Here is an 18543-nt window from a genome sequence, read left to right as displayed (position 1 = left end):
CTAACCTGCAGCCTAACTGCAATCTGGTTACTTCAAACGTTGGACTTTTCCCATTTCACTTTAAGGCAAGCTGTTAAGAAGAATCCAAAAATGACTCAAGGGAGATTTTTGTGGTGAGTCCCTGAGCCAGTCATTGAACTAGCATGCTGTCTTTTTTTTCTTGCCAGCCCACACGGAGCAGCTTGCATTGAATGGAGAACATACTGGTCCTGCTCCCAAAACATCGACAGGAACACAGGCTCTACAGACAAACGGCTGCATGTGCCTTGCTGCAATTACTTTATCCCAGAGCAGTTTCCCTCTGGGCTTTAATGCTGACCATCACTCCCTGTAGACCTTTTTAATGGGATAAATTATTTAGACAGATCAGGTTGAAAACCAGGTCAGGTGATCAGGTCACTTCAGAACAGTTTGGCAGATCTCGTCTATTATACTTTCTTGTCAAGACCATTGGCTTTCAAAGGCTTCCGCATGGTACTTTGGTCGAAAGAACAAGACAAACTGCCCGACATCAACATGTCCTCCGGGGCCGTTGAGGTGAAGAAAGAGGGGGGGCCCCTCGGTCCGGCCTTCCTCAACTCCAACTCCTCTGTCCACCCAGTGATCCTCACACAGGGACCTGAGGAAGGGAGCCCAGGAACTGGGAGTGAGTTTGAGCTCAAAGAGGTTACATCTTTCACAGAAATGACCAATGAAACCCCAGAGAACGAAGAGAGGTTGGAGATAGTCGCAGTGATGGACTGTCGGGCCAATGCTAAAGGTCAGCGGGAGGAGGATGCTCTCTTGGAGAATGCAAGCCAGAGCAATGAGAGCGACGACACCAGTAATGATCAGAGCCCTGAACCACCGGCACCCCTCAAGGAGACCTCCTTCTCAATCGGTCTGCAGGTGGTTTTTCCCTTCCTGCTGGCCGGGTTTGGGACAGTGGCGGCAGGAATGGTGCTAGACATTGTCCAGGTGAGCAGTCCCAACATCAGGAACACACACTATATTAATACTAATACGTTTCCCCCACTAGTTAAACTTATCTCAAATCGTTGGCCATAACAACATCCATATATGTTTGATTCAGGTAAACAGAACAGGTAAACCCTGGTTGTCGTCAGTTTTTAGGTATTCTATGACCCAGATACCTCCTACAAATACAAGTGGTTTTCGGTTTATGGCGTTCCGAGTCATGCCGATTTGTGGCTATGTACACCTGCCATAAATTATTAATGCCGTACAAACAGAAAGAACTCGTCACGCGCACACAGCGGAGTGATACGTAGTTGCGTCGGTGCACTGAGAGGAAGGACAACGTCACTTTGGTTCTTTTTAGTGAACTACTTGTATTTAAGTTTAATCTCCATTATGTCTCCCAAGACAGTGAGGCAGACTCGTCTGGTGGCAGTGCATAAAAGTGAAAGTGAAATTAGCCATCGTAAGGTGCTCAGTGGATAATGCCCGGTCTAAGTTGCTGAAAGGCGGTGACCGTCATGAGGGATAAAGATGGTATCTTTGAACATGTGAAAGGATCTGCCCCCTTGAAATGGAAAATAATGAGAGCTCTCAATACTGAGACTTCCACCTCCCAATAAGCCTGTCTGTCACGCTTGCAACGCCCCCCGATGTGCAAGACAACCAAAGGGATATAAGTCCTGTCTTTTTATTATTTACAGCTAAACTCGACTTACATCACAGTCTCGGGACGGGATTCATATATAAATCGAGGACTACCTGCAGAACCGGCTCCACAGAATGTTACAAACAAATGAGGTTGTTACTCAAGCATTTGAACCGCGTGGTTATGCCAACCATACATGCTTACCTTGGAATGTATAAAAACCAGAAATAGATGCAGTTCACCGTAGGACCGTGTCTATCTAGCCTCCTACTATGTGACTTTGTACTTGTGTTCTGAAATCAAGTGAGGTAGTGAAGGGATACGGGTCTGGACAACATGTTCTGTTTGTTCTCTTGAGACATGGACTAGCTGAAAAGAAACATAACATTGTGCCAGTGTGAAAACCTAAACTATAGAGGTATCCCCACTAAATCTGGAATGGTATGAGGTCAAACATTTTTCACGCTGTCACATGTTAGGCCCCATGCTGTTGTGATTTCTCTGTTTTCCAAAACATTCCCCTGATGAAGCATTGCTGAAGTGCCGGTTGTTCCCCCTTTAGTGGGCCATGGGCAACGTTTTGTGCTTCGATGCAATGAGAAGCTTGACAACCTGTAGTAGTGGGTGTCCAGTGGCTATCCAGTTGTGTAATTCCCTCTCCACAACACTGTGAAATGCTAACTCATCTATTCCCTCTGTCCTTGTAGGAGGACAATTCTAACTTGCGCTCTCTACTCCTTCTGACTCTTGTACGTTCAGAGTGTGCCAGTCTGCAGCCTCTACAAGGCCTCATTGTGACATTTTAATGTTAGTCACTTTGATTTCCTACAGTACAAACACATGCAGAGTTTCTGGCAACATTCCCACTCAAGGCTGGCCCAGAAAAGACTGTCCAGACTGACCTGGAGATGTCTGCATAGCTGGGCTCAGTGACTTGGCAGGCGAATGGCCTAAAAATGTCACTCTCTCCTGACCACCGCCAAAAAGTCAAGGCCGAGGGTATAAAGGTTATATACGGTTTGTAAAGGTTATGCAGTGCTTGCAGTCTTCTTGGGAATGCTAATGTTTCTGGCCACGTAGAAGCGTCTCTAAAAGTCATCAAGCATTTTTCAGTTAATTTCATTGGTTCTGTGGTTAGGCAGCTCAGACCGAAACACAAATACATGCAGTACCTACCAGTGTTAAATACTGCATGGTACTTCAGTACAGTGAATCCTTACACCAACAGCCTAAACACATTCTATTCCATGAAAAGGATTTAAAGTAGAATTACAGTCATCCCCTGTTCGGTCATCGCTCCCGCGCTATATTTTGCGTTTTTTCACAAATTAACAAATAAATGATCGCTTTTTCGTGGTAGGCCATGTAGGCCATGGTTTATTATTAGTCGAAAAATATTCAAATACGAGTGCTTTGTAGTATTTTGGTAAAAAGACGGCAGTAATGACACAAATGGACAATTTAGAGCCGCTGATTAACCTAACATGCATGTTTTTGGAATGTGGAGAAATTCCTGGAGAAAACCCACACACGCACGGGGAGAACATGCAAACTCCACACAGAGATGCCCAACGGAGATTGAAACCCAAATCTTCCAGATCTCCTGACTGTGTGGCCAACATGCTAACCACTTGGCCACGGTGCGGCCCTCATGAAGCAACATACCTGTTTTAAATGTTACTCTGTTGGTTGTTGTGCAACAAACTGCTGACACAAGTTGCATTTCACTTTCACTTTCAGTCATCTTGAACCTTTTCAAAATGCTTCCACACTTTGGACTTTTGTTCATGCGAGGTAACTATAGGTTTTATGTTAAACACAGGCGTCTTTTTTTAATTCTTTATGAACACAAATTAGGGTGTTTTGGAATCAAAACAGGCCATTTGTAACAAAAACAGACATTCTTTGGGTTGAATCAGAGTCCTCGGAATCCAATCGCGGAATAGTCAACTATTCTAAGACACCCCTAGTTAGCAGCCTCATTTCTTGCCTTAAAATTCACTGTCGGGATATAAAATGAAGTCTGTTTTCAGCCATACGCTGCTGGTTGTTGCGTGATATGGAAGAAGCTGCTGACACAAGTTGCATTTCACTTTCTGGAGTCATTTTTAACCTTTTCCAAATACTTCCACACTTTTTAGTAAGTCCGTCAATGTTGACGGTCTTCCTAGCGTTCAGTGCTCGCACTCACCTCAGCTCCTTTGGATTGTGCCACTGAAGCGGGTGATTTTATTCCTGCGTGGTAAGTATAGGCCTTCTGTTAAACACACACTTCATTTTCAATTCTTTACGAATGCAAAATAAGCTATTCATAACAAAAACAAAGACATTCTATGTAGAATTGTATGCTCGTCAGCAGTCGTGGGCACCGCCCCATGTAGTCAGAATGCTACAATCTCGATCGCATGACATTTTTATGTGATTTAACGGCAAGATTCGTAGTCGAATCAGACTCCTCCAAATCGAATCGTTGAATAGTGGACTATTGTAAGACACACCTGGTGTTTATTCTGATAGTTGTAATTTGCAGTGCACCACTGCTCTGCACCACACTGAGGGGTGTTTTGGTTGCCTTATTTAGCGACACCAGCGGGGCAAAATACTTAACACCTGTCAGTACGCTGCAGTGCAGTTCAGGAATCACAATCATAAATGTTTATTTTGTGTGTGTTAACATTATGGATACATTACCAGGAAAACAGCCTATAGGGCAGCTGCCGTGGTTCGTCATGAACACCGAGAAATCTATCATGAAATCTATGACATATCAGCGGGGTCGTACCGAAACTGTTGGAGAACGCTGAAACTGACACCGCTGGCTGAGGCCTCTATGACGCCATAGTCCTGTCGACATCGCATGCCATGAGGTTCGGCTGCCGATTTGGTACAAGTACAGTAAGAGATCATAAACAAAACGCGGCCGTGTTACTTAACGCGGCAACTTGACCCTTGAAGGGATCACATGCCAGAACTCCTATAGATCTGTACACAGTGGTACTGGGGTTGTCCAGTCAAGTTCCTAGAACCGAGGAGGTGGCCATGAGGAGAGAGGGCTTCTTTGGCCATGAGCCAGCGTTCAATGGAGACAACAACATATATCAACACGGGGGGGCCGAGAGCAAGCTAGCGAGACAGAAGTAGAGAGAGCGAGAGAGAGAGTAAAAGTCTGAAAGCATGTGGCTGTTAAAGAGGAGAGGAGTGCTCACAAGGCTGCTGCTTCGGCAGATGGCAGTGCGCCAAGCTGGGGGACTCGGCTGAAAGCAGCTCTGCTTCGCCTGACGACAGCCAAGGCGGCCACAAGTAGCGTAACCCCCGCAAGAGCTTTTAGCGCCACACCTACGGATACGTACGCGAAAGACAAAGCTATTGACGTCACCTCTTATCAGTCTTGTGCATCTGGATGCACAGCGGGAGCAGTTTTTAAGTTTGTTGGTGGTACAAATGCTTAGAGCAGCTCTCATCTTAGCTCTCATCTTGCCTGATGAATTTATCTATCTATTCGGTCTCTTGTGTTCCGTGTATGACACAGGAAGTATATGAGTGCACCAGACTGTAAATGTGGGACTCGTCCCAATAGATAAGCACTTATTTGGAGATGGATCAATGTCCCTGGCTGCAGAAGACCACAAACTTGCCATTTGCTCGTCCTGATTTGTTGCTGGTTAGTCATACGTCACTCAAGCCAGCCCTATTAGAGTTAGAATTGCTCAGAAGTTAGTTCGACCTGCAAAACAGGGCTTACAGCTTTTCTCTACCTTCCTTTACGTACCAATTTAGTGTGGTATGAAGTTGTGGTTACTTCCACCAAGTGCCAGAGTACAAAAGGGTGTGGCGCTCTTTTCACCCCTCTACTGTATGTTATGTCAGTTGTGTCATGCACATGCATCCCTTACTCAATATGCACAGGAAAACCATGTCATCCCTCGCTACATTGCGCTCTCACGCTATCGCGGTTTTTCACAAAGTCATTAATTAAAATGCTTGCTGTTTTGTGGTTGAATACGGCCTATTATTAGTACAAAAAAAGTGCACGTTTAAGCAAATTCTACTTATTCTTGGCCTAAATTAACAACTTTCAAGCACAGAAATAGCTAAATGAACTAAAATACAGCTACAGTAGTTCCTTGTTCATAGCGGTTAATTGGTTCCAGACCCGACCGCGATAAATCAATTTTTGCTATATTAGGATTCAATGTTAATAAATGGAATATTTTCATAGTTAGAGCACAGAAAACCTGTTTATGACTTTCTAAATACGGTTTTTAACATTATTACAGCACTGCAGACACGAACTAACACCCCTATAATCACCTTTACGCTCCTATTATTCATTGTTTACAACACATTGCTCAACTCTCATGCTGCAGGGGCTCGAGATTACGCTAGTGAGTTAGTGAGCCAGTGAGCTAACAAGCTAGCAAGCTAACCAGTTAGCCTCAAATTTATTTCTTCTGAACTCAAGAAGCCCAAAACCTACCACTTCCACACGGAATGAGAGGAGACCTTTTTTTTCATGCTGTCACGTCAGACATGCCATGGCTGACTTCATGGCTTTATGCAGTGTTAATGTAACAAGGTAATGTAATGTAAGGTAATGTAAGGCAATGTCTCAATGTTTGGTGTCATGACTGCCACCTAGTGGCCAGAATACCACATATCACTTGTATTTCAATATGTTTGGGCTGATAATAGACCATAGTCTACCACGAAACAGCAGCCATTTATGAATTCATAAACTTCTGAAAAAGCACGATGTAGTGTGGCAGCGATAACCAACTTTAAGAAGGAAATACGCCAGAATGTCCAGAAAAAAACAAGCAAACGCTACCGTGTGAGTCTGTGTTATCTTATTTATGTCTAATATGGCTTATTTTCTCTGATTATATCTACTATGTTGGGTAATACACAGGTAAAGGTGACAATATGGGGGTTATTTTCATGCCTACTTCGTGGAAACGAGGGACGGCCGTATATAAAAGTAGCAGTAGCAGTCAAGTCAGTCTTTCCTTTCCTTTCCTTCTTCCCACACCGCTTTGTTTATCTCACCACTTGCTGTCACAAATGCGCCGTCCGGTACTCGCTCACTTCCCCCTTTCAGAAGATGATATGAGAGAGTGCACTCAAATCAATCGATGCATATTTTCTTTCTTCCTATTCTACATAATTGCGTTGCGTTGTTGCTTGTTGTTAACTAATTGAATCGTGATCCCCACATCATCGGGATTCAGCATTTTCGACCCCGCATATTTTTTTTGTCAGCATAATTTTTTTCTTTGTGGGACAACCCACCATTTTGTGCTAATGATCTCCAATATTAGGTCTGGTGTACCTTTATTTATTTAGTGACGCAGACAGCAGTTCACATACTGTAGATGCACAACCCTCTGCCGTCGGTCTTGCCAGTTTCAGTCGCTGTTCTATCAGCCCGAAGTGTGTGGCGGTCGGCTAGCTCAATAGCATTGTCCGGTACTCCGCTGTTTAGTCATATCTCGGTGAAAATTATGACGTTGCGGTCCAAAAGTCTCTTACTGTGGGTGATGTGGAGTCATAACTCGTCCATTTTCATTTGCTAACGACTGCACATTGGAGAGGAAAATGCTCGGTAAGGGGAGTCTGTGCGGTGTTAGCTTCACCTTAGCTCGTATTCCGCCACGCCTTTCCTGCCTCGTCCGGCTGGGTGGTGTGTGTAGACTCCAGTACTGTGGAGATCTCAGGGACAAGTTGATAATCTGTGATAAAAACGGGGCTAGCAAAATACAAAACTGCAAAACTGGAAGAGACGCTGAGATTTGCTGTGTGTACATGCCGCCATCTTGGATAAGTGTAGGTCTTCTGTTAAACACACACGTCGTTTTCAATTCTTTATTAACACAGAGGAGGCTGAATTTGTATCAAAATAGTCTATTTATGACAAAAACAAAGATCTTCTGTGTAAAAATGTATGCTCGGCAGCAGCCGTGGGCACCCCCATGTAGTCAGAATGGTACAATCTCGATCACCTGTCAAATCAGACTCCTCCGAATTGTCGAATCCCTATTGTTTATACGAATTTATAACCCGCAAGGCATGCTAGGAAGGAAGCAGGAAGCCCAGCATATAATTTTGCAGAAAATAGTATTATTTTACACGTATGTGTGTGTCGTCTGTGTGGTGCAGTTGGAGTGTGTTATTTTCGGTTGCACTGTGAGTGAGGGAGGTGCTTGGTTTGATAACCTCCTGTCGGTTTGTGTTGTTTGAGTATGGGTGTAGCTGTCATGCTAACTTACTGCAAGTAGACAGAACTTTCCCAAGCAAAATGATGTTACAGGGTGTACAGTAGCAGTGCGGAGACGTAGCCCACGCTTGATTAGAGTGCCAAAAAATAGACAATTTTATGAGCTCAAATGATTACATGTCGGGATTACAGGCGAATATTGACTTAAATGTTCATAAGCACTTGGTTCCTTGTTGAATGGATGATAATACAAAGGTTGGTATGGCACATACAAACAAAGAGCAAGGTCAAAGAGACACAAAGCGATATTGATGAAGGTGATATGTTTGTCTGTGTAAGGAGTGTTTACTAAGTGGTCTTGCTATTCCACTGATAATTCCAGCACTGGACGGTGTTCACGGAGGTGTCAGAGGTGTTCATCCTGGTTCCAGCACTGCTTGGGCTGAAGGGCAACCTGGAGATGACGCTGGCCTCCAGACTCTCCACAGCGGTAAGTCTTGAGTTATGTTTTATGTCTAATTGCTTGAGTTTTTCTGATTCTGTGGCTGTTTAAAGGGTTTATTTCTCCTCCAAAGTTACCCAATCCAGTCTCCTGGCATTCCCCAAACTGTGACATTCATTAAGGCCGGTTGTTCAAGGAGTCATAGGTCATATTGACAAAGCAACCTGCAGTTTTAGACCAACTGATAGCAACATTCCTCTCAACGCCTTCACCTGAACCCAACCTGTTTTGTGTGCGTGGTTTTTCATCCTTCGATGCGTCTTCACGCTACAAAAACAGGATGCGAGCTTGTATGTGAACACCCCTCAATAAAAACAACCATATTTTCATTTTCACACGTTCATTGAGATGTCGTGGGAAACATACCCAAGTGTGTTTTCAGACTTAATGTCATATATGACGTGGTTGTGATTCATGTAAAAATGGTCAAAGAGACGCCTCAAGTTGTGCAGGTTGACTTGTTTCCGGCCAGGGGTCTCATTTATACAGGTTTTAAAATGGTTTAAGGTTATAAAATGGCCTGAAAGAAGGACTCCCATTCCCACTTCGCCTTTAAAGTCTGGCACGTTTGGCTAGTGTGAGCGCTTTGATCCGTGCTCAAGGTTGGAATAGAGATATGTCATTTAATGAATGCAATGGCTCCTCTCACAAGTTCTGAATGACAGCCGCAGCCCTCTTTTATAGAAATAAATAATAAGAACAACGCGGAATACGACAGGAAATAATCCACAGAGTCAGGGAAATTGGAGTAATACAGCAGTATAGAAGTGACAAGCAAACAGGCCCATAGCATGAATGCTTACTATATGCACAGCATACTCATAACATGAAGTAGTGATCAAATTCAGTCATTGTTGATGTTGGCGTTACGGTGGAACCTCGGTTAGCATATTTTTGAGTGCACGTTGAAAATTGACAAAAAAAATGTTTCCATGGTTCGTGTACATTTCCTTACCGTTACCGGTAGCACACCGTGAAGACGTCTTTTTCGTGTCTCGCTGGCTGAACAAACTGAACCCTTCAGTTGTGCTCCCTTGGTGCTCGCTCACAGACAGTGTCGCTCGCTACATTGCAAAAGAAAAGCAACCATTCAGTGCTGTTATGTGACATATTTGCGTACAGGCAACTTCTGTGTCAAGCTAATGTGGCTCACACAGGTACACTATACTTGAGTACCATCTAGTGGTTCAAATGTGAATTACACCTCTCATGACTTGTCCAACGCACAAGCCGTGGAGCTGTCATCACAATTGTCTGTTTTACACGCTGAGAGTTCAGTGTTGCACAGCCCATCCTTAAAGACAGAAAAGATTAGACTAAGCAGAAGCAATCCTCACATACTTTCCACTGGTGTGTGGGAAACGAGCGACGACGCCGATTAGCAGTGGCCCAACACGTCACCGTTCACAAGTCAGCCTTGTAACAGAATTAGAGTTCAAGTGTCCTATTGAAGAATGTGACAGCGTTAGCATGCAGGCTTTGGCCCTTGGCACTTGTTCACATGTAAAGCTATCAGTCACATACGCTGCGTACGTCATTTTACCTTTCTTTTCAGGTGATATAGCCAAACTTTTATCAACGCACTTAAGACAACAAGAATTCAAGCATCAATCCTCAAAAAGCGGGCTGGAGCTCGGAGCTTGTCGAGAGACATTACTGTCAGCTCTTTATTGGTCGGCCTCAGCCGGAGCATGTTTCTTTCCACGCCGCTGCTAATTAGTAGAAGATTAAAACCACTGTAGGTTTCCTAAAGCGCTTATCACGCTAAAAACATAATGTAACCCCTACTGGGAGCTGGACTTTTCAGTTCACATGACTTTTCATTCTTTCATTGGTCTATTTACTCTAAAGGTACTATGCTATGACCAATATACTAATATTCCAGTGAAATTGTGTTTTACTTGTCGTCATATAATGCAAAAACAATAGTTTTGTTCGTTGTCACGTGGCATCACATCTACTCCAGCCAAAGCAGGTTTGTTAAGTGGATTTGGATTCTGTGAAGCTGTTTGGAAGTTGTCACCGAAGAAACTTCCCTCTGTCAAAATAAAGATGAATTAACTCATTCAATACCAAAGAGGTACTTATATGTTTTATTAAACCCGAATGTTCTCTCCCAAAATACGTCTTTTACCTTTTTTTGCGCAAGAGGCAAAAATAGGTGATGACGCAAGTGCACAAAAAGAGAGGTCACGTTTCAGCGTTTAAGCCATAAAGAAGCGCATTTGATAGGAGCTGGGCACGGATCTTTTCCATGTATTAACACACTCGGCAGCAAGGAGGAAGTGAGAGAGCGTGGAGGAGTGTAGCGTGCAGAGTTCCTGCCCCTGAATGCACCTCGCTGTGGTCTAGTGACAGGAAGTGTCGTTCCGAGGAGGACTAGAGACGCGTTTGCGTGTTTGGAGATACAATATGGTGTTGGAATTGCACTGCTGTTGATGTGTTCAGGTCGGAATAATGCCAGACTCTGTGTGGACGCTATTTTCCTCCGTCTGCCGCCATAACAGGGAGGGCTGGCTTGACATAGTGCGCATGCTTTAATTACGCTAACAATTTTCATGTAATTCATTACATTCTTTACCACCGCCAACAAGCTATTTTTGCCAGCCCTCATAGCAACTCAATGCTTTCTCTTCAAATATATTGCAAGTTTTTTTAGTCGTTTTGCTAAATATATAAAAGCCCCCTGCATCCTTAGAAGTGTGTGTGTGTGGGGGGGTAGTGTTCACAACATTTCTTCATGGTTGGCAGGTTTGTGTTAAAGAGAGCGAGCAATGTATGTTAAGAGTCCAGAAAACGGAATGTTCTGCTTGTTTCTTTGCATGTAAGAGTTCATTGCAAGTCTAGGACACCCCCAGTGCTCCATGCCGATATTTGACTACTTCTTATCAGTTACACATAAACCTCCTTATCAGCGTGCGTGGCAGTTTGCCCTCTTTGAACAGCCGAATGAATGCTCAGGCATGAGGTCTCCATCCACACGCGTGTTTACACGGCCCTGATAGCTTTGTGTGCGCTCATGCTCCGTGTCTCCGTCCACAGACATACGGCCCTGCACGCGGAGACACCTTGGCATGTCACTGAAGCATTGTGATGCTCAAATGTTGACATAGTAATATCGAGTTAACTCTTAAAAATGCTTTTTTTTTTTTTTTAACAACTTGAGGACTGTTCCTTTAAAACCAACCAAAACCAGCCAACAGACACACATTTCCCCCCTTTTTGCGACTTCAGCCTATTGCCATAGTGGTGTGGTGGTTAGCACTGTCACCTCACAGCAGGAAGGTTTTGGGTTCAACTCTGCCCGCTGGGGCCTTTCAGAGCGGAGTTTACATGTTCTCGATGTGCCTGCATGGGTTCTCTATTTCTCCCACAGACCATAAACATGCAAGTTATTGCAGGTTGGTTGGACTCTCAAACGCCTGTAGTTGTGAATATGTGTCTCTGTACATCCCTCCTGCCTAGTGGCTGAGATAGGCTCTGTCTTCCCATAAGGGATCCATGTTTTGCATCGTGAATTCCAAGTATTTTAAGTATTTAGTAGTGGGATTGCACAAAAAAAAACAATGTAATACTTTTTTTTTTTTTCTAAATTTGACTTTACCATTTCACCACCGCCACCGGCTGGGCTGCCCTTTGTCACCAATTCTGTTCTTTGCTTTTATGGACCGAATTTCTTGGCACAGCTCGGTTGGTCTGGTTTGGTGGCTGCAGGATCTCTGCACAACAACGACACACTACTCGTGTTTTGAAGACAAGCCGTACGTATTCTAATGATAACAAGAAAGCAAGATTGTTAAGTGACTTTAAAAAAGTAAGTTGTGATGATGATCGTAGCTCGTAGCTCGCCCGTGGGACAAAAATGAGCTAGCTAGGCGCCACCAACCAGGCATGTAAACAAAAATGCCAGAAAACATCACGCTCTGGGGCTGCGTGAGTGCTGCCAGCACCGGGGAGCTGCGGTTCATTGGAGAGAACATGCATTTCAAGATGTCCTGTGGAAGCCCGTAAAGCAGAACATGAGCCCCTCCATTTGGAAACAACTTTCCAACATGACAGCGACCCCAAACACACCTCCAAGATGATTGCTGATGAAGCTGAAGGTGAAGGTTGGTGATGGACTGGCAAAGTGTGTCTCCACACCTGAACCTAGTTGAGAACCCGTGGGGCATCCTCAACATCCTAACACCCACGAGCTCTGCAATGTCATCTTGGAGGAGTGGACGAGGACTCCAGCAACAACCTGTGCAAGTCTCACCTCCACGAAGGGAGCGGATGGTGGTTGTGCTTTTTCAATCACAATCGTGTGTTGGACTCTTCTGCTTTGACGGACGTCTGCTTTCTATCTGCTGCCATTCAAGCTTCTGGTTTGTGCCTGTGGATGAGCTGTGGAATCATTGCATCGGATACAAAGTGGGCCACTGTTGCTTCCACTCGCTATGCTTGAGAACATCTGTGTGTGTGTGTGTGTGTGTGTGTGTGTGTGCGTTAGTGAAAGAGGCGAGATGAGATAAGTGGAGTTGGCCTGGGCGGGGGATCAGAGATCAGAGCATCGTTGTGTAGAATACTGATGTCTTATTGTTCTGCTGGGGCCAAGAGGCAGCAGCACGTACAAAAATGTTCATGCGCATGTGATAACGTTTTGTGTTACGTTCTGTCTTCCAGGCTAATATTGGTCAGATGGACACAACCAAGGACATGTGGAACATGATCATGGGGAACCTAGCTCTCATTCAGGTATATAGAACATTTTTTGGGGTGAAAATTAAAATACGGGAAATTTAGGGCAAAGCGGGGCAAAATGCTGGAGGGTTGAGTCGCCCTAAGTCACCTGGGATAGACTCCAGCAGGCATGCACAGAATAGGCACTGTGTGTTTGGTTGGGTTGTCAGTTGCAATGCACGATTTTGATGACTTTGGACTCGACTTGAGAATATCATCAAAGACTTAAACTTGGACCTTTCACAGACTTTATTGAAAGTCTGGGAAATTGCTTGGTTACAGTATCTCAATTGCAGAATAAAAAGACTAAAACTTAAATAAAGTGCAATGCCATAGGAATAAAATATAATGAAATAAAAATCATGTAAAATAAACTACATTTGCTCATTTACAAATAGTGTAAGCAAATGTAAGCAAATGTAAGCAAATGAAATGGATGAAGTCTTGTAGCGTTCACTGTGGGAACGAAACTGGAGGAGTGCAACTTCTTGATCTGCAAGTCGACTCGGACTTTGACATCAATGACTCCGGACTTCAGTTTGATGACTTGAAAATACGTGAGATTATCAGTGAGTGTGTCGATCAAAATGTGTCCCATTCAACGTATTCAACTAACATGACCGTTATTGTGTCATTTCCAGCAAGACACCAGATATTCCCACAGAACCTGACTCACTTGAATGCACCTACTAACGTCCAACCAGGGTCAAGAACAACAAGGGTGTGGCTTACAGTATACTTGACTCACAATGAGCCAGAATGCCATCGGAATGAAAATCTTTGGTTTATTCCTGGATATTCCACTTGCATTCTGAAAATCCTGACTGCATTCTGAGTGCATTCCAAATATTAGGCCCGAATGTTTTTAACATGCTCAACCCTTCTGAGGTGGATTTGACGTGGAAAAATATCAAACAAATGGCAAACATTCCAAGAATTCTGATCAAAAAACGCAGCCAGCCGCCTCTGAAACGTCACTATTAAGCGCAGAGGTGCTGAAAAGAGGTTGAAAGCACAACAAGCACTCTGAAGCGTCGCTCGCCACTTCTGCGTTGCCAAACTTACCACCGGCCGCCAGCGTGCACGGCACAGAGGTGCTGAAATCCAAGAAGTTGCTGAAGCGCCAGCTCCTATTCCTGATAAGGATTCCAACGGTATTCAAATCCTCTTCTGAATTTTGAGACGTTTTCATTCCGGCTGGTTCTGCTTGATTCATGTTGATTCGGGCTCAGAGCGGCAGGGGCTTTATATTTCGGAGGACTTGCTACGGAGAAAAATTCATTTGCGTTCGCGAAATGACGAGTTTGTGGTATTTTATTTGGTAAACACGCAACAGTGCTTATGACTTTAGCGCTCAAAAATCTCAAGCCTGTGACTTGGGACTTGATGTGACTTGTCTTGTCTTGACTTGAGACTTGCCTTGGACTCTGCACGCCTTTACTTGAGACCTGACTTGAGACTTGGAATTAAAGACTCAAGAGTGGAGAAGTGAGAATTGCAAAACACTGACTTGCTCCCGCTTCTGGTTCGTTGTGATTTAACGTAATCAGCTAAGAAATAGTCCCGTAAAAGGACCAAACATATGCATGTAAGCTAATTGTCTCAAATAGTCTCACACGTGTGAACAGCAATCTGCAGCTACCGTATAGAACATGTTCTCATGCACGTCTTCAGGTCCAGGCCACAGTCGTGGGGTTTCTGGCGTCCATCGCTGCTGTGATCTTCGGTTGGATCCCAGAGGGCCACTTCAGGCTGGGCCACGCCGTGCTGCTTTGTGCCTCCAGTGTAGCCACTGCCTTCATTGCTTCTCTGTTACTAGGTAGAGTACTCCCACCTCACAGAGATATTCAGCGTGAACACCTACTCTGCAGGTCTAAGTGGAGTTGGGCTGTCAACTGGAGATGCTTACCATTGTGCTAGTGCTGTTTACTGTCATTATTATTCTGATTGTGTTTGTATTGGTGTATCGGTTATCAGCCCTTTCTTCTCCCGACCCACACACACAAACTTGCTTCAGAGTGTACCACGTGCCCCCAAACCCAATCCTCCTGAAGCTCTAAACCGATGGCAAACACTAGCTTAGCAAACTGACCAAGAACCCTCAGATTTCTTCATGCTTTTACACTCCTGACCCACAGGTCTCATCATGATTGGCGTGATCATCGCATCCAGGAAAGTTGGCATCAACCCAGACAACGTGGCCACACCTATTGCCGCTAGCCTGGGAGACCTGATCACCCTGTCCCTGCTGGCTGGCATCTCCACAGGACTGTACAAGGAACTAGGTAACGAAACTACCTCCGTTTAGGCAGCGCTGTTTTTCAGTAGTAAAGATCATCACCTCGTCTACATGGCAAGAAGAACAGGCAGCTTACGCAGCGCATGTGAAAATGGGTCTCAATGCAAACGCTCTTGAAAATGAAACCATTAGCATTTCTATGCTAAAATGTGTCACATTATGTACATACGCTGCTGATCAAAACGCTAAGACCAGTTGAAAAATGTACATTTTGCACTGTTCAGGAGGTTCTAAGTAGAGCTTCAAAATGCAAAAAGGACAAATGGGAGTAAGACAAAAAACATTTTGAGTAAGCAATTTATTGCAAACAATCGTTAAATTCAAATAGGTTGTTCATCAGCGATCAAAAGTTTAAGACCATAGCTAAAAAAAAAAAAAAAAATCCCCCTAAAATTGAAATACAATTTTCAGAAAAGCTGCACCGTTCTTTTTAATCACCTCAAAAATTGGGCATGCTTGATGCCAGTGTTTCCAGGAGGCTGGAGGAATGTTTCTCCAGCTGGCTTCAAGGAGAGCATCCGCTGTCTGGAACTGATGTCCATTTTTGTAAACTTCCCTTGCCACCCATCCCCAAATGTTCTCCATTGGATTTAGATCAGGGGAACACACAGGACGGTCCAAAAGAGTGAGCTTATTCCTGTGGAAGAAGTCCTTTGTGAACTGCTGCGTTGTCATTACCACACAGACGAGGGCCTACGGTCATGAGGGATGCCCCCTGCAACATCTCCACATAGCCAGCTGCCGTTTGACGCCCCTGCACAACTGAAGCTTCATTGTTTTGTTCCAAAATCTCAGGTGGGATCTCCTTTTAATGCCAGTAGCGTTGGAAGCCGTCAGGACGGACAAGGTTACATTTTTTCTCATCAGAGAATAAAAGTTTCTTCCACCTTTCAGTGTCCCATGTTGGGTGCACTCGTGCAAATTCCAAACAGGCAATTTTGTGGCATTTAAGAAGACGGGGCCTTTGAAGACGTTTTTTGTTCTTAAAACCCTTCTCTTGCAGATGCCGTTTGATGGTTATTGAACTGCACTCGGTACCAGTAACAATGTTCATTTGGGCTGAGGATGCTCCTGTGTCTTGACGGACGGCTAAGTGGATCACTTTTTGGGGCTACCAGTTGACTTTTTGGTTCCATAACCCTCAGGATGGTTGAGGAAGTTTCAAAAGACCGTCTTACTGCGTTAAACCTCAGCAGCAATGACGCGCTGCGAGAGGCCTTACTTACGCAGCTCAACAAAGAGCGAAAGCTTTTTTGCCTTTGCTATCAAGAGATCATGACAGTGTGAACACCCAACAGAAAATGACATGGGATTCACATTTTCGCCAAGGTTTTGGCTTTTAAAGGCTGTGGTCTTAAACTTTTGATCAGCTGATGAACCTGATCAGCCTGTTTCACGTGAATGCTTGTTTGCAATAATTTGCTTACTCAAATGTTTTTTTGCCTCCCATTTCCTTTTTTGAAGTCCTGCTTAGAAACCTGTTAAGATTCAACAGCGTAAAATGTAAATTCCTGCAATTTCCTCGTATAATTTTGACATTCTGTGACAGGTTAATTTTATATTTGTCAGTTTTGCTGTGCGAACCGTCGACGATGAGATAAATGAGGCAAAGACATGTAGTGCTATTTATTCGAGGCTTGGTGTGTCTCACAAAGCTTATCCTCCTGCAAAGAAAGCAAGAAATGAAATACCGGGTGTCATCTTTGCCGAGTCACATTTGTCTTTTGTTGAACTGACTGGCGTGACACTGTGTGCATGCTGGTATGATGTCAAGCCGGATCAGGGTTTATCTTTGCAAACATTACCGAGCTTAGTGGAAGTGTGTGCAAGATATTAAATGATGCGTAAAAGCGGCCTCCAACTGAGCTAATTGTATCTGCGGGCAAGAATTCTCACAGCTATTTGCCTTCATTGTTTGTATCTGGGCTGACGCACGGATGGACAAACACGACACACCTTGGAACGATGTGAAACACTCTAACCAATGTGGGGGGGAACCTCCTAGCCCAGCTGCACACTTCCTCACAATAAATGTCAGGCATAAATCCTTTGTGGTTCAGAAGAATGATCGTGCCTCAGCATATTTGGACTGTCAGAAATAAAAATAATAGAGACGGTCCGGACTCCTTGCAACACTGCATTTTCTTGCGTCAGATCCATGAAGCTGTCTTGTGGACAGTTCTGGACACTTTATCATTTGCCATCAAAGTATCCCAGTCAGACATTTATGTTGTGTTTTGTACCACTTTTACTTTTTCCCCAATTGTTTTTCTGAGAAGACGTTAGACAACAAAGAAGATGCGAGCATAACTCACTCACATTTTAGGCAGTCGGAAAAGTCTAATAGGGGAGATGAAGGTTGCACATTCTAGGGACATTTTAACGCACACATGCAAATAATAATATTATAGTGCTAAAGAAATTGTTATTTTGATGTAAACTGGCTTTTACTTTATTCCAAAAATAACACACTGTTCGAAATCCCACAGTTATGTTTAATGCGAGAGGCGTTTCGTACCACTTGACGGTCCTTGAACGCAGCTTCTACCTTTTGTCCCACGCTACACAGATAGACTACTATACTGCATTTTTACGTACACACAAATAACTGGTCTTGTTGCGAGAGCTGTCTGCCAGGGCTTTGAAGCTAAATTTATTACTCAAAATACCCTTTTCTTTGTCCATTTGCAAGTTTGCTCCCTCCTGCGGCCCCACAGTCTCCGCTGCGTTTCCTCAAACGTAACTTCTAATGGGGTAACTTTAACAGCCCTAAAGTGTAACTCTTAAAAAGTGATCTTCTCTTTCAGGCAACCACGACTACGCCAATCCACTGGTGTGTGCGGTGTTTGTGGCGTTGTGTCCGCTGTGGGTGCTTATCGCCAGGAAGATCCCATCCACCCGAGAAGTCCTGTACTCTGGATGGGAGCCGGTCATCATCGCCATGGCCATCAGCAGGTATGTGGCTGGGGGCTGCTTCCCCTACAGTTGTGGTAAATGCAGTGTCAATATACTGTGTGTATATACGGTATGTGATATTATACGGTCACTTAGTTTTATGTATGTCTGTGTCTTTCAGTGTGGGCGGTCTGATTCTTGACAAGACCGTCACCAATCCAAACTTCGCTGGTATGGCTGTGTTCACCCCAGTCATCAATGGTGAGGAATCATACTATGAACCAGGGATGCGCCGATCCATCGGT

At 44.2% G+C, this 18543-nt stretch overlaps 1 protein-coding gene across 1 annotated transcript in view; it reads left to right on the top strand.

Annotated features, from left to right (window-relative positions):
• The window catches only part of slc41a1 (solute carrier family 41 member 1), a 32508-nt gene that overhangs the window by 3118 nt on the left and 10847 nt on the right, over positions 1-18543 (top strand). The window contains exons 3-9 of the mRNA XM_054784774.1: positions 168-957; positions 8203-8310; positions 12988-13059; positions 14719-14863; positions 15183-15329; positions 18151-18298; positions 18420-18499. Of these exons, the coding sequence (XP_054640749.1) occupies positions 472-957; positions 8203-8310; positions 12988-13059; positions 14719-14863; positions 15183-15329; positions 18151-18298; positions 18420-18499 (1186 nt within the window). The 5' untranslated portion in view covers positions 168-471. The remainder of the gene's footprint in view (positions 1-167; positions 958-8202; positions 8311-12987; positions 13060-14718; positions 14864-15182; positions 15330-18150; positions 18299-18419; positions 18500-18543) is intronic.

This window comes from Dunckerocampus dactyliophorus, chromosome 8 (assembly GCF_027744805.1).
Source record: "Dunckerocampus dactyliophorus isolate RoL2022-P2 chromosome 8, RoL_Ddac_1.1, whole genome shotgun sequence".
NCBI classification, from domain to species: domain Eukaryota; kingdom Metazoa; phylum Chordata; class Actinopteri; order Syngnathiformes; family Syngnathidae; genus Dunckerocampus; species Dunckerocampus dactyliophorus.
The sequence above is the reverse complement of the archived record's forward strand: the minus strand, read 5'-3'. Positions and strand labels throughout refer to the sequence as shown.